Source organism: Epinephelus lanceolatus, chromosome 15 (genome assembly GCF_041903045.1).
Source record: "Epinephelus lanceolatus isolate andai-2023 chromosome 15, ASM4190304v1, whole genome shotgun sequence".
Lineage (NCBI taxonomy): Eukaryota > Metazoa > Chordata > Actinopteri > Perciformes > Serranidae > Epinephelus > Epinephelus lanceolatus.
This window is the reverse complement of record NC_135748.1, coordinates 19,627,388-19,649,948: the sequence shown is the minus strand read 5'-3', so window position 1 is coordinate 19,649,948 and position 22,561 is coordinate 19,627,388. Positions and strand designations below refer to the sequence as shown.

Sequence of the window (22,561 nt, the reverse complement as noted above, 5' to 3'; positions counted from 1 at the left end):
TAGTATATCACAAAAAATGCCATGTGTAGAATGTCATAAAAATATAAGATAAAGTCACAGTATAGAATTGCATAAAAACTAAGGAAGTTAAGTATATCATTAAAAAGGTCATTGAAGAGTAATAAAAAGTCCAAATATCATATGTCATAACAATATCATATTATAATATGTCAAAAATGTGATAGTATATTTGTCGAAAAATTATCATAGTACAGTATGTCAAAAAATATCATAGTATAGTGTGTCGAAAATTGTCATAGTACAGTATGTCAAAAAATATCAGTATATTAGGTCAAACAAAAGTAATAGTATAGTTTGGGGAAAAAAAGTCACAGTATACTATGTCAAAAGAATATCTTAGCATAGTATGTGGAAAAATATCATAGGATAGTATGTCAAACAAATTCATGGTATAGTAGGTCACAAAATATAGTATAGTATGTCAAAAAATGTCACAGTATAATTATGTAAAAAAATTCCATACTATACTATGTCAAAAGATATCGTATGTCAAAAATATAGTATATTGTGTCATAAAATATAGTAAAGTGTGTCCAAAAATTATCATAATAAAGTATGTCAAAGAATATCAAAGTATATTATGTCAAAAAAATATGATAGTACAGTATTTCAAATTAGTGCAGGCGCCCCATATACAGAGGCATTGCCTCGCCGCAGCGGTCGCGAGTTCGAGTCCGGCCTGCGACCCTTTGCTGCATGTCAGTCCCCACTCTCTCTGTCTCCCCATTTACCACACTGTCTTGTCCATTAAAGACAAAAAGCCCACAAAAATAATCTTAAAAAAAAAAAAATCACAGTATAGTATGTCAAAACATATTGTGGTATAGTCTGTCAAAAAATTATCATACTATAGTATATAAAAAAAGAACATAGTGAAGTATGTCAACTAATATCACACTATATAATGTCACAAAATATCATAGTATAGAATTTTAAAAAAAGGCAGTACACTATTTCAAATGATGTCAAAGTATAGTATGTTAAAAAAGATATAGTGTAGTATCTCAAAAAAGTCGGAACAATGGTGTGTGGAAAAAATGTCATGCTATAGTATCTTCTCCAAAGTCATGAAAAAAGTGATAGTAAAGTAAGTCGTCCCAAATCATGTAAAAAAGTCAAAGTATAGTATGTCGTCCAAAATCATGTAAAAACGCCATAGTATAGCATGTTGTCCCGCATCATGAAAAAAAGTCATAGTACAGTATGTCGTCCAAAATCATGAAAAAAAGTCATAGTATAGTATGTCGTCCAAAACCATGAAATAAAGTCATAGTATAGAATGTCGTCCAAAACCATGAAAAAAGTCATAGTATAGTATGTCGTCCAAAATCATGAAAAAAAGTCATAGTCAAGCATGTCGTCCAAAACCATGAAAAACGTCATAGTATAGCATCTCGTCCAAAATCATGAAAAAAAAGTCATAGAATAGCATGTCGCCCAAAATCATGAAAAAAAGTCATAGTATAGTATGTCGTCCAAAATCATGAAAAAAAGTCATAGTATAGTATGTCGTCCAAAATCATGAAAAAAAGTCATAGTATAGTATGTCGTCCAAAACCATGAAAAAAGTCATAATATAGCATGTTGTCCAAATCCATCAAAAAACGTCATAGTGTAGTATGTCGTCCAAAATCATGAAAAAAAGTCATAGTATAGTATGTTGTACAAAACCATGAGGAAAAGTCATAGTGTAGTATGTTGTTCCAAATCATGAAAAAATGTCATAGTATAGTATGTCGTCCCACATTATGAAAAAACATCATAGTATAGCATGTCTTCCAAAACCATGAAAAAAAGTCATAGTATAGCATGTCGTCCAAAATCATGAAAAAAAGTCATAGTATAGTATGTTGTACAAAACCATGAGGAAGTCATAGTGTAGTATGTTGTTCCAAATCATGAAAAAATGTCATAGTATAGTATGTCGTCCCACATTATGAAAAAACATCATAGTATAGCATGTCTTCCAAAATCATGAAACAAAAGTCATAGTATAGTATGTCGTCCAAAACCATGAAAAAAGTCATAATATAGCATGTCGTCCAAATCCATCAAAAAAAGTCATAGTATAGTATGTCGTCCAAAACCATGAAATAAAGTCATAATATAGCATGTCGTCCAAATCCATCAAAAAACGTCATAGTATGTCGTCCAAAACCATCAAAAAATGTCATAGTATAGCATGTCGTCCAAAACAATGAAATAAAGTCATAATATAGCGTGTTGTCCAAATCCATCAAAAAACGTCATAGTGTAGTATGTCGTCCAAAATCATGAAAAAATGTCATAGTATAGCATGTCGTCCAAAATCCTGAAAAAATGTCATAGTATAGCATGTCGTCCAAAACCATGAAAAAAGTCATGGTAGTATGTTGTCCAATATCATGGAAAAAGTCATAGTATAGTATGTCGTCCAAAACCATCAAAAAAAGTCATAGTGTAGTATGTTGTTCCAAATCATGAAAAAATGTCATAGTATAGTATGTCGTCCCACATTATGAAAAAACATCATAGTATAGCATGTCTTCCAAAACCATGAAAAAAAGTCATAGTATAGCATCTCGTTCAAAATCCTGAAAAAATGTCATAGTATAGCATGTCGTCCAAAACCATCAAAAAAGTCATAGTATAGCATCTCGTCCAAAATCATGAAAAAAAAGTCATAGTATAGTATGTCGTCCAAAATCATGAAAAAAAAGTCATAGTATAGTATGTCGTCCAAAATCATGAAAAAAAGTCATAGTATAGTATGTCGTCCAAAACCATGAAAAAAGTCATAATATAGCATGTTGTCCAAATCCATCAAAAAACGTCATAGTGTAGTATGTCGTCCAAAATCATGAAAAAAAGTCATAGTATAGTATGTCGTCCAAAACCATGAAATAAAGTCATAATATAGCATGTCGTCCAAATCCATCAAAAAACGTCATAGTGTGTCGTCCAAAATCATGAAAAAAAAGTCATAGTATAGTATGTCGTCCAAAATCATGAAAAAAAAGTCATAGTATAGCATGTCATCCAAAATCATGAAAAAATGTCATAGTATAGTATGTCGTCCAAAGTCATGAAAAAACGTCATAGTATAGTATGTCGTCCAAAACCATCAAAAAATGTCATAGTATAGCATGTCGTCCAAAACAATGAAATAAAGTCATAGTATAGTATGTCATCCAAAACCATGAAAAAAGTCATAATATAGCGTGTTGTCCAAATCCATCAAAAAACGTCATAGTGTAGTATGTCGTCCAAAATCATGAAAAAATGTCATAGTATAGCATGTCGTCCAAAATCATGAAAAAATGTCATAGTATAGCATGTCGTCCAAAACCATCAAAAAAAGTCATAGTGTAGTATGTCGTCCCACATCATGAAACAAAGTCATAGTATAGTATGTTGTCCCAAATCATGAAAAAAATCATACGAAAACATATGATAGTATAGATGTCAAAAAAGTCATAGTTAAGTATGTAAAAAAACAGTCACAGTATATTGTCTAAAAATTTCATAGCATGCCAAAACAATGTCAAAATCATTGTCAAAAAATATCATAGTACAATATGTGATAAAAAATAATGTCAGTCATTGAAAATCATAAAAAAGTTATGTCAAATATATCGTATATTGTTAACAATGTGAAAAGTAACTGAAAAGTCAGATGTCATAGAAATATGCATGTCATAAAAAAGATATAAAGAGTAGCATAGCATAGCATAGCATGTAATAAAACAATCAAAGTGTGTGCACTTTGCTGTGTGTGGCCCTACAGTATATGGTCTTCAAAATTGTGCTGAGTCATTAAAAGTCCTCCTAAAAATCTCCTATTCTACATTTTGAAACATTTTGTTTCAAAGGTTTGGTTTATAATGGTCAGTTTAGCTGATAAGTTTCTGACAATTACACCTGGGGGTAATTCCCCCCAGACCCACCCATGGAGGGTTGTGTCACAAAAGGCATCCCCAATGTTAAGTGATCCCAGCCCTGAAAATACCTGCAAACATAATGACATTCCCACCAACGTCAGCTGTGGTTTGTGTTCAGTGTTTAATGCTAACATGCTAAACTAAGATGGTAAACATGGTAAATATAATTGTGTCAGCATTGTTATTGCAAACATGTTCATGTAAGCATCTAGCTCATACTTATAGCCCCACAGAGCTGCTGGCATGGACCATCTGCTTAACCTAATACTGTTTGCTACTGATGAGTACTACTATACCGTCATGTACAACAGCAGTGACTTCATGGAGGTGAACACAGAGAAAATGTCAGAATAAAACACACACTGTAATATATCTGCAGCCCTGGATTGTGATACACCTGATATAGACATCAAACAACAGCAGAGTCACAGGAGAGACAGGTCCAAAGTTTTTTTTTTTTATTATTTGGTACCCATGAATAGATAGCAGGTGCTTGAGTGTTTTAGAGTGCCAGTAGTAATCTTGCTGATTGAGAAACTAAAAGCACAAAATGCCCTGAATATGTTACATGCATAGTAATGTGCCCATATCATAATAAAGTGTGCTTTTTGGATGACATTTAGCCAATTTACATCTACAATGCACCCTGTACATAGTGTCATTGTGTTTGTGCTGAGAGTAACATTTGGTACATCAACTCGAGTTAAGCATTTCTCTCTACCTTATAATCAAGAGGTTATTGGTTTATGATATTATTAATATGACCTGTACAGTGCATTGCAACGACTCTAATAGAAAATAATAGGTGATTCACTCATTCAGCAGTGTGGTCTGTCACTGTGTGCAGTCACTGGCCTCACAGGGGCGCTGTGAGACTAAAACCTCCTCAGTCCGAGCACTTTCTGTCTGTAGAAGAAGTTTGACGCCACAGTGGAGCACAGAGGCCTTAATGTTCAGTGTGCTGCGCCCGTGACAGGACAAATGTTGTTCCCAGTTGCATGTCAGAGCTTCTGATGTCCAAACACTGAGAAGTGTCGCTCCAGTTCAGGGCTGTGCCGTCTTCAGAGAGTCAAACCATCTTCCTCCGATGCCATTATGGTCCAATAACATGCACCATTCCCCCCACAGTCATTAAAACACATGACGATCATTAGCTGGAGAGTACATTTTGCCATACAAAAGTGGGCAGGTTTAATTGTTTCGACAAACCAAAAGATGAGATATCCATGCAGTAAAAAAGCAACAAAACACAAATGATCCCGTATTGGGCTGCAGGCCTTGTAATATCGCCAGGATCAGAGAACAAGTTATAGTTTTGACATCATGATGTCCTGGTGAGCACAGTTTAATACAGTCTGTAACACTCTGTTACTGGTCCTGTGGTTTAACCACCACTAGATGGACCCATGGCACTGGAAACATTAAAACCTACATTATAGTCCAAAAAGCAGGTGGATGCTATTTCACTGAGACTGTGCACACTAAAACTGGGACTACGGGTCATGTTTGTATTTAAGCTTCTCAGTTACTCACACAGACTTTTTAAATGGACAAATTTGGAACTTGCAGCCCAGGAGTTCAATGAACCAATTTGCCAACTGGATTAAATTAATCTTTGCCACAAGTCTCATTACAAAGCACTGTTGTAGGGGAAAAAAAACCTCAACAAAGACATTTAGATGAAACATGCAACGGTGCAGTATGAATGCTACATTAAGCCCTTATGCCAGATTTTGGAATGTAATGAAGCATGGACAGTTGTACCTTTTTTTGTAGACGTTGTTCACCATGTAGACGGAGAAAAAAAATCGTATTCATTACTGCCAAAAATATGCTCACTGTTTAATTGACATGTCATGTGCTTTATAATATAGTAATAGAAATTTTAAGGATATAAAAAGGATATATTTCTAAAAAAAAAAAAAAAAAAAGTGGTCTCACACTTTGTTTATTGCTGGCTGCCTTGTGAGTCGAGATAAATGCAAAATGCTGTAGGTTGTTGTCTGTGTTGATGCCACAGCTACACCAATAGTCAATTCATTGCAAATGTGGTGGCAAATAGCTTTTAAATGTAGTTTTTTATCAACACCACAGATGTGCTTTCAACATCCAATAATAAACACGTCTAGAAAACAAAATGAAAACCGATCAGCTTAGTCGACAAACAGCCTGACGACCAGTTCGCCGACTAAGTGATGAAAAGAGGGCAGCCCTAGTCTGAATGTGCTTATACTGTATGCTGCATGCCATGTGGTGTGTCGGCTGGCTGAGGTTCCCCTTGTCAGCATTGTCTTTTCCCTCAGTGGTTCCGTTTGGGGCGTTCACCCCGGCAGGCCCAGTGCTGCACTACCAGAACGGCAGCAGTCCTCGGAGCAGTGTGTGAGAGCCTCCACAGCAGCCCTGTCCAGCCCAGCTCCAATGTCTGCGCCCCCGCCCTGGCCCCTGTGTGGCGGTCACCCCTCCAACAGGGTCTGGCTGAGCTCCTCCGGCACAGGCTGTGTCAGGATGACTGCATCAGGCCTGTCAGGCGCTTTCCCGTCAATGACTTGCCCTAGAAGGTTAATTAGAAAGGAAAACACATGAGACGCTGCGGGTATGAGCGCTTCATAATTCATGCGTTTTCTAATCTAAAATGCTTCATGTGACTAGCATGTTATCATCCTATAACAGGTATGAAGAGCCATAACAGAGTGTAATATGGATATAACTGCAAAAAGCCACTGATAGTGAGCCAGCCAGTGTGGTTTGTGATATGAACAGCCCCAGCTACAAATGACTTACCACACTGCGGGTGAACTTCTCCAAGGAGGTGCGGCGGCCCTGTTCAGTGTCTGCTGGCTGCTGTTTTGGGAGGGGGGGAAGCAGGGTGAGTGTTTGGGTCAGGTACGGGTGTTGTCGGGGGGTCAGGGAGGTGGGGGTGATGTAGTTAGTGAGGAGAAAAGGGGCCAAGCATTGCAAAAAAATGAGGGCCGAGGACAATGTGGGAGTTTTTTTTTTTTTTTTTTTTAGGAAATGGAGTGGGGTCAGTGACAGGCCAGCAGGAGGAGCAGTGTCCAAACGGGAAAGGGCAGAAAGGCTAGCATGAACAGAGGCAGCTGTGATTTGCTTCAAAACGCTCCATATTACACAGTAACAGCTAAATGTTTATTTAGAGAGTACACTGACAGCAAAATAAAGTCACCATTTCTCTGACAACATTAGGCTGCGTCTGTCAACCTCTGTGCTCTCTGTCATATCACTATACTGTCTGTTGCTTATTTCTATTTACAGCATGACTGCTGCTCCTCTTTTACACAGCAGGTTGCCTGTGCTTGGCATATGATGTCATGTTTCTTTTTTTTTTTTTTCGGGACTGTTCCCTTGGCATTTTACATAATTTAGCAGTTTCCTTGCACCTGCATCTTGTGCACAGTTGTTTTGCCTTTTGGGAGCTCTGTTAGTAGTCCCATGACAGTATCACACTGCAGAGTGTCAGACAGTGTTAGGAGCTGCCAAATGTCATTAAAATGACCCACCTCTGTAGTGTGTAAGTGTGATCACATTACCCTCAAGTGCAAATACTAAACCCTGATCAATAGTGGTGGAAAAAGTATTCAGACTTTTTTCTTTAAAAAGTAGCAATACCACAAGTGTCAGCATCAAAATATGCTTAAAGTACCAAAGGTAAGTAAATAAGTAGAGCACAGTTAGTAGTTATACATGGGTAGGTCTACACAGCGATACAGCCATTCATTATTAAACATGCACTTCCCATGCATTTGCAGATATATAAACTAGTAGCACTTGTTAATTTCCTTGCTCGTTCATTCGTGCCACCGACTAGCTGCATGTGCCATTAGACCAGACCGGCACATATTGTCACTTGGCAAAACATCAAAGCCACGCCCCTTTTGTGGACAGAAAATCAAAAATCCATTTATTTGGTAAAAGGACTGCCCTTTCTAGTCTGCTGACTACTTAAAGGGCTTTCTACACTACATTCACACACTAGTGGCCAAGGCTACCGTACATGGTGCCACCTGCTACTCAGTAACCAATCACACACACTCACACACCAATGGAACAGCCTCTGGGAGCAATTTGGGGTTCAGTATCTTGCCCAAGGATGCTTTGACATGTTAAACTGGAGGAGCTGGGGATTGAACAACCTGCTTTACCTCTGAGCCACAGCTGCCCCCAATTATTTCTTGCAAAGAAACACATTTTTTATAGACATGTCTGATAATTGTTTTGCAACCTTGCCTTAGCCTGACCGACGCTTTAATAAATTAAGGATGATCGTCATCGTGTTCCATCCGTCTTCCCCCTGTCCAAGTGGATCAATGACCCAATACAGTGGCGGATTTTGCTGTCTTAATCTAACATTAGCTATCCATCAGTAGTAACTGTGTGCCCTATTTAAACTGCTCTGGCCTGCCTACTGTTGCTGCTTCCTCTGCAAGCCACTTTGCAACACGCCTCCACCCCAGCTCCTCCTTTTCATGCTGTGTCTGACTTATCAATGTCATTTCTGTTTGTCGTTGATGCTGCTCTGTTCTGTTCCTGGAGGGTCTTTGCTGCTGCTCTCCCTGCCTTAGGCTGTCCATGGAAGGGCAGGGAGGTTTGCTCTCTCTGCCTCAGGCTTTCCTCGTTTGCACATGGAAGGGCAGATGGGTGTGCTCTCTGCCTTAAGGTTTTCGAGGTAGGCGCGTCGAAGGGCAGGGAGGTGTGCTCTCTCGGCCTTATGCTTTCCACATAGGCGCATGGAAGAGGCTTTCTGTGTAGGCCCGAGGAAAGGCAGAAAGGCCCCAGAACAGAGCCATACCGCCAAATATAATACTGCAAATGGAAATAAAGTTTTCTTTGACTAAAGTGTTCCTGACTGAACAACATGTTCCTGTTTCTCTCCTTATGTGACAGCGCGTTTCTTTCCCTGAAAAAGAGGTGTGGCTTTGGCAATGATGCACTGCTGGTCTGGTCTCTGTGTGTCACATGATACTAGTAATGCTTCAGTGGTCAAAGAATGCAGCACTAGATTTTGAATTAATAATACAAGGAACTTATTTTGTTTAACGTTAGACATGTTTTGGGATTTTAATGAACATATTTTAAGGCTTAGCCAAAGAAATGTATAATCAAAAGGTTTTCAAAACATTCTCCTACTTCCAAACCTTATCCAGGCCTGGAAAATTGTTTTGCTAATTTATAAATTTTTCCAAGAATTTCAAGACTATGGGAACCCTGGATTAAAATAGTGCCCTATGTCTAATTACTGACTACATACGTACAACACATATGAACCTGGAATGTCTTTTAAATCATAAGAAGAATCAAACCAACATGAAAAATGCAACGAGAGACAAACTTTTGCAAAAAGAAGAGGTGAGGTAGGGGTCAGTGCGTGCAACTCACCTTCTTTCTGGCTAACAGGAGGTCTTGGTAGATGTTGGATCGCAAAAAGCGTGCATAGCTGTCACTTTTCATTAGCTTGAATATGTGCTCCTGCAACACACAGAAAAACTGATGAGTGTGTGTTGGCCAGGTAGAAAAAGGGAGTGAACAAATAAAGTGCAGAGAAATAAAGGAGGTCCCATTATGGTAATGCAGCGCATGCATGTGTGATTCAGGATCGGTGATGCACACCGAGCGTGCTGGCATGAACGTCAGAGTCCCGTGAGACAGAGCTGAGTAATGTCCTGCCAGTGAGAGGCGTTCCACGTCACACATCACCAGCCCACTCTGAACCAGAGGAATCCATGGTGAACAACCTATTCATGGCATTACTCGCCTCATTAGGCCCTGGCACAAACACACTCTGTCATTCTTCTTCTCTCCTCTCTCTTTCTGTTCCTCCGTGCCCTCTCTTTCAATCACTTGTGTAACATGAGTGGGGTGGAAGGGTTCAGTGTTTCTGTGGGCAAGTGGATGGAAGAGGAAATGAATGGCTGTAGTGTGAGAGTGTGTTGTAAACAGGGATGTAGTGGAAAGGAAACCCATCTGAACTCAGTGAAAGGACCTTTTATACTTGGAAAATAGAGCTAATACGTACATGAAATAATTAATTCATTATTTTGTCTTTATGAAGGCGACAGTCTCAGCACTTTTTATATCCCACTTACGCAATTTTATGCAGAAATAGAGACGTATTGGTTGTATCTATGTGTGCAGGTACAGGGGTGTTGGCACCATATGTGCCTGGTGTTTATTCATACTTGTGTGAGCGTGTGGTCATGCGTGCATGAACATTTATAGTCATGTGAATTCATCCATGAGGAAGAACAGTTCACCTGAGCGTCCTCATAGCTGTATCGGCCGGGGTCTTTGAGGTTCTGGCTGGTGCGCTCATAGCTGTGAGAGTCCAGGTTGATGGAGCTCGGCGCTCCCTCGGCTAGAAACTCCTGCCAGATCTCCTGCGCCCTGGAGGACACTTCCTGGAGCGGCCGCCGCTTCAGATCCTGCACTGCTAACCAGAACCTACAACAGCATCACATCTAATCAATACCAACTTCCCAATAATATAAGATACAGTGTATAAAAAATTGGCAGTTAAGCTGCATGTTACATTAACTGGTATACTGACAATGCCATTTAATGTGACTACTGAGTTAATATGAATACTGATTAAATATTAATATTTTTTATAATATGTTAACACATTTGTTTCTATGTAATGGTAGAAGAAGTATTCATACTTAATTACCTGGAAATAGCAACACCACAATGTAAAAAAGCACTATTCAAATTTTTACTTGCATATGTAATTTATGTGTCAGTGGTAATACAAATACTGATTAGTAGTACTCAGTATTATATAATTTCATGATGCAAACATGTAAGCAGCATTTTAACAGTGTACTGTAGCAGGTGGAATTAAAGCTATTTTTTTATACTGTTGCATCAAATATTTCATAACAAATCCTCACACAAGGTTGACTGTGTAAAACCATAATCAACAAAGTAACTAAAACAATCACAAGTTCTCCCTGTTAAATGTAGTGGAGCCGTGGTGCAATCACAATAAACTTTAGAGGGTACAAGTACCCCTAAATATTCAGAAAGAATTTCATTGTCCATCTCAATAATGCATTGATTCTGACTATTTCTATGCTCTTGGAATGTGCATAAAATTTGTCACCAATTGACATTAATTTCCAGTGCAACAGTGAACCTTAAACGCATTTAACAAGACCATATTGACGTGTCAAATCTGGGTTCAAGGAAGAGAAAATCACTGCTTGTTCAAGTCATGGCTAGACCAAATACTAGTTCTGTCGAGATTGCAAAACAAGGCTTACATAATCTGTAACCTTACCTTTGTAATAATTAAAAGCAGCAAAGTGATGCTGATGTAAGCCAGGTCTACACTCTACTAACAGTAAAGAGCTGACACGAGCTTCCAGCTGTCTCTGAAATTCTAAAACTCTCAACTACATGATGACATTAAAAAAATGACATAGTATAGTATATCATAAAAATATCGTAAAAACTCATAGTGCAGTGTGTCATAAAAAAGTCCTAAAAAAGTCACAGTATTGTTTGTCATATAAAAAGTCCTAAAAAGCATCATAGAATAGTATGTTATAAAAAAATCTTATAAAAATAATAAACTAATAATAATAATATTAATAATAACAATAATAATAAAAACATTTAAAATATCATATTAAAAAAATGCAGAAAATATTCATAGTATAGTCTTTCCCACAGTGTGTATAGTGTGTCATCAAAATGTCAATATAAATTTATAGTACAGTATGTCATTAAAAAAGTCCAAAAAAAGTCATAGAATTTTTTTCTATTATTGATTGGTCAGTGTATCCACGGCAACTGCATCATGCAAGTAATCACCTGATCCACTGCTGGTATAAAAAAAATTGATCATAGCTTATTTTAGAAAGTCTTGATGGCCTCACCGCAGATTCTCTGAGCTGAACTCTGACTCGAGGAACTTCAGGAACTGGTCTCGTCCTGCCGGATCTTTGAGCGCCTCCTCCAGAGAGAAGCCCCATTTCTTCACACGCTGCTGGCTGGGGTCACGACTGCTCCGAATAAAACAGATCAGAGAAGAAAAGAATAAAATAGGTCATTTTTCTGCATGGTGTACAGAGAGCAGAGGCCAGAATATCAGAGCAGAGTGAACCTTTGGGAATGCCAGCATTAGTTCTCATTTGAGATGAGATAGAAACAGACAGACCCCCTCTAATTCAGGAACAAAAGTTCATCAGCACCGAGACCTTTTCACTCCACCTGACCTCTGTGTTGGTTTAAAGCAACATCAGCCTTCTGTAAACTCTCAGCCCACATCCCGACATGACCCCTACAGCCTCACCTTGCCTCCAAGTCCCAGAAGGAAGTGTCATCACTGATCCAGGGGTTGGAAGGCTCTGTGGCCGACACAAAGGGGTCATATTCCATGAACTGCTCTGTGTAGCACATCAGACTGTCGGCCACTTTGGAAACCTTCATACAGTGTCTGTCCAGCTGGATGTTCAAGAAGGTAATCTGATGGAGAGGGGGAGAGAATAATGAGGAAGCTAAATAAGGTCACAGCCCATCAGTCTGCGTCCCCGTCTGTCGTTATGATGGATGGGTGAGGCAGACTGCTGGTAATGACCTAAGGAGAAGACTGTCACACCGCGAGTTACCTCCTTCTGAACGTCCTCTTTGGTGGGCTTCCTGGTTGGCTGGGAGCTGATGTGGACGGGACTCGGCTGGCTCTGGCCATCATCTGGGACCCCGTAGACTGACTGGGGAAGACGAGAGGAGAAACATGTTGTTTTGTTTTGCTGCTGTTGTTGTTGTTTTGATCAACTATGACAGATCAGGGACTAGATATTGTGGTTTGATTAATGTCAGGTAATAGCTGTGGGAGCAGGGCTGTAGCTTCCATTGATGTCATCGTGGCCGCAGGATTGTGTCTGGGAATTGGGGAGGTTTTAACAACTCAATGGGAGTCTATATTCTACAGTTACACACAGATCGCACATGATGGGTTTGAATTTGTAGAAATGGTTGAATCTTCTGTTTTTTGATTGCTTCCCTCACAGGGAAAAGGTCAGTATTTATACATGTTCTGTAAATAATTCTATGTTTTATATGTATTATAAAATGTCTACTTTTTGTAAAAAAAATAAAAAAAAACATATATACAGACAATGTCATTTCATCTTCTATATATACTTTTTTTAATCAGAATTATTTTTTTCTTAAAATTATTTTATAAATTATTATCTATTTTTTAAATAAGCTGTTTTTAATTAAAAAATCTTATTACAATACCAAAAACACATTTAGATTTTTTTTGCCATTTTGTGGGATACAATACTAAAATTTAAAAAATAAATACACTTTTAAAAAAAGACAAATATTATATAATTTAACAAAAATGAGGGTGACATATTTTTCATTTTATATTATTTCTTATTCAAATATTTTAGAAATATAACAAAACTTTATACAAATACAAATGTTTTTATGAGTATGCAAAAAAAATGCTTTCTGATTTTTCTTCATTTTGAATAAAAAATAGTGAACACAGGAAAAGGCTTTGAAACACTGAGAGAGATCAAACTGACATAAAAAAGTAATGGAGTGGCTAAATGAAAAAAACAATTGAATTAAAGGTTTTGATGACTGGTGAAAAAAAAAATCCTTTGGGACTGGTGAGTAGTGTTGTGTCGTCTGCGAACAAGTTGTTCAAAAGAACAAATCTTTTGGGTAAACATGAACTGAAGCGAATCACTTCCTTAAATCATCTTTTCATTTCTTAGCACAGTTGAGCTCTCAGTCAGTTACTACATGTATTATACAGTGAGCACAAGTCGCTCAAACACGCCCCTCTTCCCTCTCCCTCCCCCTCATGTCTCTAAGTAGGAAGTAGCACCGGATTTTTTAGTTTATAATTCATTGTCGTGTCAGTGTCCAAATAATGCGCTGTACATAATAGCAAATAAATCTTAAATCATAACCTTCAACTCTGAAGCAAGTTCCAAGTCACTGTGGTAAAATTAAGCAAGTCAGGTCAGGTCAAGCAAGTCACAAGTCAAGTCATACTCACAAACTCATAAAGATAATATGACTTAAACTGCACCCAGTGGAGGAATCCAACTGAATAGATTTACTACTACCTCTACTCCACTACATTTATCTGACAGCTTCAGTTACTAGTTACTTTACAAATAAGATACAGCTGGAACTATGAGTCAACTATTTAATTGGCAGAAAATAAATTTGCTACTATTTTAATAATCATCTAAGTCGTTCTATAATTCAAAAACATTTCATGGATCCAGCTTCTATCACAGCAGGCAGGAACAGTTGTTACACACTGTTGCAGTATCAAAACCTCGTACAATTTAAGAGGAAAATGGCCAGGCGCTCACAGTGTGTCGCTGGTTGCAAAGCACTGTGAACAAGAGGTTGGAGAGCTTATAGCATGAGGATGAATATCAGCCAGCGGGTCCTCCCCCACTGCGATTTATGCGTCGTCATATTTTAAAAACAAGATGTCGATCTCAATATCTAGAAAAATACAAATATCAAATATAAAAAACTGGTCCTTTTAAGTCATCTGTCTCAAATCAAAGTCAAGTTGAGTCTTTCATCAGTGTTGGTCAAGCAAGTCTCAAGTTCTTAAATTTGCCACTCAGGTGGGACTTGAGTCAAGTCATGTGACTCAAGTCCCCCACCTCTGCATTACAGACTAGGACTTCAGCTTTCGGTTTGCAGACTAAATTCTCCATTTTCAGTTCACTGGTTTGCGAGCTGGACTGAACATTCAGCCATGTTTCATTTCAGTGAGCGGGACTACGTGCAGTCGGAGCTCTGGTGAAGCACTTAACAATTCGGTGATTGAATCTTTTGAGTGAATCTTTTGAATAAATGGATTCTATTGAGTCAGTACACTGAAGAACTGCTCTGCCCATCAGTCGTGGTGAAGTGGTACTGGACTTCATTATTTTTAAACTACTGAGGTCATCTATTGCAAAGCTCTGCTAAAAACTTTTGCTGAGATAACAATCACACCAAGGTTTGGAAAGCTAACTCCATCGTCTCCTCTCCTCACCTTTTTTACCCTGTGTGGGTTCCTCTCTCTCCGGCACTTGCGGATGTCCATCTCTGTGGTGTTGACACAGCCTGGCTGTGGGAGGCGACAGGAGACAGAGCGTGTTTCTGGGTCAGATAACAGTGTTTCTCCGGCATGCATTCAATTCAATTCAATTTCATTGTCTGCGCCCGTCCTCCTCACACAATATGATGCTGTTTCTCTATTCAGCAATGCCACGCTCACAAAAGGCTTGTATGCAAAGTGACTGGCACCAAATCTGATTCTGCTACCGACAACAAAACAGAGCTCTAAGCTGAACAGTGTGTGTCGCTGAATCTGCTGTTTTCAGGCTTTAAATGCTAAAATTGTCTACCTACATAACAGTTCTTCTTTTCTTTCTTTCTTTCTTTCTTTCTTTCTTCTGTGTTAATTTCCATTTTTACACTGTTGCAGCATCTGACCCTCATTTCCTTTCCTGTCCTTTTGCCATGACTTTGGCCTTGACTCACCACTGGCCGATGGACGTCCCAGAAAGCCCTCTCCTGGCTGTCCAGGATCTTCCTCTCTGCCTTGTCCTTCTTCCGGTCAATCCTGTCAACAGAATAAGCAGGCCACTCATATATAGAACACATACATCTGAAATACAACCACAATAAATCAGGCCATGTAATGAAGTCGCACACTCTTACATCCATGATAATACCACAGGCCAGGCTGAGCTGAAGTCTTAACCTGTCTGCTCTCTTCACCAAGCGATGCCAGGTTTCACCGCTGGTGGGGCCGAGCTCTTACATAACTGACATTTACCAATCAGCCCTCGCTCTGTATTGTTTACTCCCCAGATGTAAGAGGACTTACTGCTTTCCATAACACCCCCTACTTGTACAATACAGCGGGCCAGTAAACGGTGACGTCTTTAAAGGGTTTTACAGACAAAGAGATGAAGGCACTAAAATGCTGGAGATGTCAGTGCTGTGCTTACACATACAAGCCACCAGATGGAAGTCTTACTAAGAGATAGAAGTTAGGGAGACTTGTGTGTGTTTAATTCCATAGGGGGATGCTTGTTGTATTTAATGCATGTAAGCCTGCAGTCAAAACAGGGCTTTGCTAATGAGAAAGGCATTGGCCCAGCGCCCAACTGACAGCGCACACTTCAAACCCCTGAAGGGTTTACAGGGAATGCTCCTTTACATATCTTTCAAATTATATGTTGTATCTTTTTACATTTATTATATATGTAATTATACAAATAAACAAACACTGTAGCCTCCACTCTTCCTTGGAGAAATAACATTCAAATCATGCATGTAGCCAGCGGCTAGTTTGAATGCATATGAACCTGATCTCACCGGCAGCTCTCTATCCCCACGGCTCTCCTGCTAAAAGTATGTCATGTTAGCATGACTCTGACGTCAAGTGGCAACATGTTCTGACTCACATGTACGCTCATGTACTCACTTGACTTGAGCCTCAGCTTGCATGAAGATAAATTCCCACTTCCTGGCGAAAGCCCTCTGCAGCCGGGCAAGGTTTTCCTGGTGGAACCAATCAGGCATGGCGTTAGGGGAGAAGGTTATTTGAATTCAGGGCCTTTGGATTACATTATCCAGTCACAGCAAGGGCCACAGCTGCCATAACTTTAGATTACCATTGCTGAGATGAGGCAACCTCTCGCTAACGTGTCCCTGAACAAGTTACTCAGCTGCTGATGTCACATAGTATTTGGAGTTTCAAGCACAGGACTTGTTTTGGTTTACGTGCACACTAACATTCCACTATTATTCCCAATATGACAATATTCTGTATTTGATACGGGTCATGTAAAGTGCATATTCCATTGAGATATTCCCAATTAGGCGTTTATCTGAATGCAGCATGTTTTGATTAACACACGCAGGATATGAATGTATCATTTAGATCTAAGAGCATTCTTTGGGTGTGTATACAACACATTCAAAATGTGCATCTCAGTCAGGGTATTTACCATCATCTCTGTGCATGGTCATGGATGTGTTGTACACAAACCAACAGTCTGCAAGGCTGTGGGGTAGAGATGCATGCCCAAAAGAAAAAGCCCAGATAAGAAGAATGGTCAGAAGAAGAAACACACCTGCTTTTAAACATTTTGAAAGACTGGATATCAGCAGGATTTCTGAGCATTTGCAAATACCGCAAGGCCGACCTTTTCAAGAAGCTGGTTGAAGGAAAGGAGAAGGCTGTGTTCAAGTCCACCACACGTGAAAAACTGGCACAACAGCCGTCCAACTTTTCCACATTTGATAAATGATATATTAGGGAATGTTAATTGGAGTATGCATGGCTGCACGTAAACAGAAATATTAGTGGAATATTACTTTTCATTAGCCACGTAAAAAAAAGGTAAGAATATTGTCTTTTTCAGAGTAAGGGCAAAAACCTGAATATTTTGTGCATGTAAACATAGTCTGTGTACATTCTGTGTTTGCTTACTTGCCAAGAGTTAAATGACAAGACTGACATCACTCTTCTCGTCTGTACTGTAAATATGAAGCTAGCGCAATAAGTCGGTTAGCTTAGCTTTCATTCATTTTCAGTAACCGCTTATCTTTAAACAGAATCGCAGGTGTGCTGGAGCCTATCCCATCTGTAATAGGGCGAGAGGAGGGGTACACTTTGGACAGATTACCAGACTATGACAGGGCTGACACACAGAGACAGACAACCATTCACGCTGTGGGCAATTAACCTAGCCTGTATGTCTTTGGATTGTGGGAGGGAGCTGGAGTACCTGGAGAAAATCCATGCTGACACGGGAAAACATGCAAACTCCACACAGAAGGGCTCTGGCTGGCCAAAAGATTCAAACCTAATCCTAGGTTGTGCTAACCACTGTATCACCGTACCAGCTCAGCATAAAGTCTCTGTCTGAAGGTAAGAAAATCCATTGGTCAACACCTCTGTGGATCTGCTTTTGTGGAAACGAGCCTCCCGTCTTCAACGGGCTTGAGACGCGCCCTCGTTGAGGACTTGGCTCAGATTCCGGAGTTACTTCTTATCCACTACAACATCTAATGTTTTATTTGTGATGTTGTAATGACGTTATTGCAAGTTGCTACTACACCATTTAAATGCTACACAGCAACCAATACTCTGTGGTATTTTACAACATCTGTTCAGCATCCTCTACATGACATTGCCTGTACTTAATATAATGATGCTGCAGTGGCGCTGCTTATACGTGACAATTTAGCAGGTATAATAGGTTGTTGTTCAAAGTCTATGCAGCTTTGTTTACAAGTCATAATTTAACAGCTATCCTATATCCATTACAGCAGTGGTTCCCAACTGGTCCAGCCACACAGTCCAGATTTCTCCTTAGTAATTAGTTCAAGGTCCACACAGTTTAATACATTCAGCATCAGACCTGTGTTTGGCCATGTCGTTAAGCTAGTTTGCTGTATCTTTCAAGTAGCTGTCCACTCGCTCTACAGCAGGAAATGTCACTTCAAAACTGCACTTTAAAACTTCTGCGCTGGAAATTCACTGTACTTGAAAATAAAGTGTGTTTTTTCCAAACTTGAAACGTTCGCAAGTCACTTCCTGTCCATTCAGAATTGGCTCATGACCCACTTTTGGACCGTGACCCACCAGTTGGGAACCACTGCTTTACAGTATCTGCATCTTTACACTGTTTATGCAGTGGTTTTACCTGGGGGTTATGTCCTTAATCATTCCAGAGTTGCATTTTATTGTATATATCACCTCTGATGTGAGACCAGCAGATGATTACTAACAAAGGTCACGACTCACACCACAAGCTCATGAATTTATTGAGTGCAACTCACCGCACGATAAACTTTGCTTAGGTAAAAGAAATAAAAGCTTCATGAGCTCTTTCAAACACCATAATGTACACATAATCAAAGCTGCATACCAAATTGTGCGTCCTTAATAACACCATTAAAACAAACATCTGTCAAAGATACACTACATGACCTCATTACAATGAGTACCAACTAGCAGGCATATTAACAGTGTGAGCAATGAGGCCTGGAGGCATAAAGTGACCTGAATAGGAGAGAAGGGAAGTCTACTGGACACTAGTTGCAGAGTGATTTAGAATATAAAAGTGCAGAGGACTGCTACTGTATAACAGCAGGAGATCAGCACTGCAGTAATGCCCCTCTTGAGACTGTATTGATCTGCTGATGCTACCATAGATATTTATATTTGGGGCCAGTAAATAACTGCATAGTAGTCTGCCCAGCATGCCCCCCAAAAATGAAAAACGACCTTTGACAGATTTAAGTGTAATTTGAGAATGGCTTTTTGCTGGGATGAATGGTTTTCGGCTTTTCCGAGGCCCCAGCGGACGCTGTTACGGCTCTTTTTGTTTTTCAGCAGTGTGATACAAAACAGGAAATTCAGAGTATGGTCCATGCACAATGATTGCATTGAACTGAGAGCTTCCTGGCAAACGTAAAAACCAAAAATGACAGTGTACTTACAGCCTCGTAGTCGGCTAGCTCAAGCCTGGCTTTATTCTGCATGGTTCGCTTGCACAGGTAAATGGCTGGAGGGGGGAAAGAGAGGAAGAGTGAGACATGAGGAGGGTAATTGAAGTGGTCAGGTGGGTTGTCTGCTTTGTAACAACAAAATAAAAAAAGGAATATTTCCAGTGGTACTGAGGTCTCAGCTGTGTGAAGCAACACTAATGAATGTTTTGCAGGCGATGTGTTGTCTTCTGAAATAACAAGCCTCAAGTAAATGCCACGCAGAGAGCTGGAGATGTGGTCATATCAGTGGCTGTCCCTTTGTTTTGTTTGGCTAATCCTATCCCGCTGGGTTCTCTGTAGTGGGGGCTCCTCGGGGGGCAGATACATTACAGGGAATGGCCCCGTGGATCGATACTCTGCGAGTGTCAACAACAGATCTACGGTGTGAGTTGTGTTGCAGAGAGACAGCTGAAGGCATTAGCGAGATCTTACTGGTTTGGACAAAGAGGCAAAAAAACTGAGACAGTGTGTGACTCACCGTAGTCTGTGTTCTCAGGCTCCCAACAGTTTGAAGGCCAGAAGTATGGAGACTGATGAAAACAGAAGGGGATGAAACAGATTTTGTTTATTTACTCAAATAATCAGAATTACATTCTTTTCTTGCCATAAGCGTCTAGATACACAATAATATTCTCCAATATGAGTGTTAGAATCTCATTTCTCCCGCCGCCCACGCTCCCTCTGCAAAGTCAAAAGACAACTCATTGCTTGATGATGATCCTTGACGTCCGTGTGCTGCTAACTATCTGGGGAGCGATGGTAGCTATGTTCTCCCTATCCATATTTAATTGTCTATTGCAACTGATATTACAGATTCAAAGTTCATTCCCAAGTCCATTAATAATGGATCACTCACATCTATCATGCATTCTTAATAACGGGGCAGAATTAGAAGTTGGTGGTACTCAACCACATATTTCATTTTCCACTATTACTCATAACGGTAATTAGCCTAAGAGCAAAAGGCCGACGCTGATGAATGTGCTTGTTTGAGTGTAATGAACAAAAAGGTTAACATGCTCTCATTAGAGAGGATAAAGTTGAACTGTGAGACTTCACTGCAAGCACAAAAAACGAAAGCTAAACTGTGACAAACGCAAGGCAGTTGTCATTAAATCTGGGTCTTCTACCAGACTCGTGTCTTTTTATAGACTTGCAAACAAAAAATCCCCTGTCACTATGCCTTACAGCGCAGCTATGGAGACTGGCCAATGCATTTCAAATGCACCGTGGACTCTTTTTAGATGTTCTGATGACGTGGGCCTGTTGCATCACGACAACATCAGAGGGAATATTTTTAGCCCCCGCTGAATGAGCAAGTGTGACACACGCTGCCCTCCCTGCGCAGGCACAATAATGGCTTTTAATCTTGAGCAATAGAGGTGAAGATAAATGCATTCAGAGGTAGATTGAGGGGGAGGAGCGGTGGGGGGTTAGGCTGGTGACAGTGAAAAGTGCAGAGCCAGCGCGCAGCCGGCTCAGTGCTTCCCATAGGGGAGCCTGCCGAGTGGAGCTGGCCGGGATTAAGATGCTAATGGCCCAGTCACAGTAATGAGTCATCGTGGAGCCCGTTAGCCATCAGAGGGACCTGTCAAAGTTCATGCTGGATCAGACGGAGCGAAGAAAAAAAAACACCCCTCTGACAAGCCGCATGGCTGGCCCATAGGCCTTGTTCTGCGGCCCACCTCCTGCTCTGACGCAGCGTCCAGCAGGGATACACAGTATTGACCTTGGTGGGGTGAGTAATAGGCTTAGCAAGGATTGCTCTCATTAGCATCACGCAATAAACATATCCCTCTGATAAACTAGCATCACCTCATTACTCTATTTAAAGGCCTCCTAACACATATCAAGGATACTCCCACGGTGGAGTTTTCTGTACCTGAAAGCGATAAAGGGTTCCATCATCTTTAAGTGTCAGGACATGGTCGGAGATGGGGAAGATGTAGCCATGGGCGGCGATCAGGCTGCCAAGGTGGATGGCTTCAGCTGTCGACATGAGAGAGGGCGCACAAATGGGAGAGAGAGGAAGGTGATTTGAAATTGCTATCCTCTTCAATTGAGCTCTATTGTGCTTACATGTAATGACAGATTTCTCAGCAGGCTTACCTGGATCCTCAATGGAGAGGTTTTTCATCAGCCACTGAACAATGTCCGCCCCTGGCATTCAGAGAAGGACATTGGTTAGAAGTGGTGCCACAGTTCTACATGTGCAATAGTTTCCCACAAAAGCTGCAATCCACAAACACAAATTAGTTTTGAGGAAGTCTTTGTGATGCGTCTGTGCGGGTCAAAGCTGAGTAGGTGTCTGAATAAAACATAACGTTAACAAGTCTGCAGTCCTGTCTCGCTCCCCGCTCCTGGACAGCACAATATCTGGCCTGCTTTTTGTGCCTTGGCAGAGGCTGCTGAGAAAGATCGCGAGGCCATTGGGCCTGGGGGGAGCCATGTGAAGGAGTGACTCCGGAACAACCTTTGGGAGAGCGGGAGCGACCTCGTTGTCTGGTGACTCATGTCATACACAAGCACACGCATGCACAAACACATGAGGGAGTAGAGTGCATACACAGAGGGACACAGACAGAGAGAAGTAAGAGTAAAGTGTGACAAGGGCAGCGTCACACCACAGGCAGTTTCCTCAGTAGCTTAGGTCTTATTGGCAAAGACATTATCTGCCTCCAACCGTAGAAGCAGCAATTTAAATGAGCCCAAAAGGTCATATTTGCTTTTCTCATCCTGACTCGAACGTTTTCTCTAAGTACGCTTGCTGGGTGACACAACAACTCACACACACACAATTATCAGCACATCAAGAAAGCCAATTCCTTATTAAGGAAGAGACACGCGAGGAACTGCAGCATATGTAAATGTGCAATCACACGCAGCCACATACAGTAAACAGGCATGTCCACACACACATAAACATACACATACATACAAATACCAACCTGACACCACACTGGGGATCTTGGAGAGGAAGCTTTTGACAGTCCGGATGGCTACACCTCCTGCTTTCTCATCTTGTATTCGTGTAACAATGTCTTCAATCTGTGGGG

At 40.3% G+C, this 22,561-nt stretch overlaps 1 protein-coding gene across 2 annotated transcripts in view; it reads right to left on the bottom strand.

The window, feature by feature from the left end:
- Nucleotides 1–4,384: 4,384 nt before the first annotated feature.
- LOC117267433 (regulator of G-protein signaling 6-like) overlaps nt 4,385–22,561 on the bottom strand; it is a 60,665-nt gene continuing 42,488 nt past the window's right edge. Inside the window, exons 3-17 of one of the 2 annotated variants that reach the window (XM_033643346.2) lie at nt 22,454–22,553; nt 21,615–21,665; nt 21,388–21,494; nt 19,984–20,035; nt 19,458–19,522; nt 16,429–16,505; nt 15,477–15,558; nt 14,986–15,060; nt 12,566–12,667; nt 12,250–12,422; nt 11,834–11,959; nt 10,208–10,394; nt 9,333–9,422; nt 6,723–6,782; nt 6,303–6,492 (exon numbers count right to left, since the gene is read on the bottom strand). In XM_033643346.2, the coding sequence (XP_033499237.1) occupies nt 6,442–6,492; nt 6,723–6,782; nt 9,333–9,422; nt 10,208–10,394; nt 11,834–11,959; nt 12,250–12,422; nt 12,566–12,667; nt 14,986–15,060; nt 15,477–15,558; nt 16,429–16,505; nt 19,458–19,522; nt 19,984–20,035; nt 21,388–21,494; nt 21,615–21,665; nt 22,454–22,553 (1,398 nt within the window). In that variant the 3' untranslated portion in view covers nt 6,303–6,441. Of the gene's footprint in view, nt 6,493–6,722; nt 6,783–9,332; nt 9,423–10,207; nt 10,395–11,833; nt 11,960–12,249; nt 12,423–12,565; nt 12,668–14,985; nt 15,061–15,476; nt 15,559–16,428; nt 16,506–19,457; nt 19,523–19,983; nt 20,036–21,387; nt 21,495–21,614; nt 21,666–22,453; nt 22,554–22,561 lie in introns of both variants that reach the window. The other variant, XM_033643347.2, reaches the window with a different exon arrangement.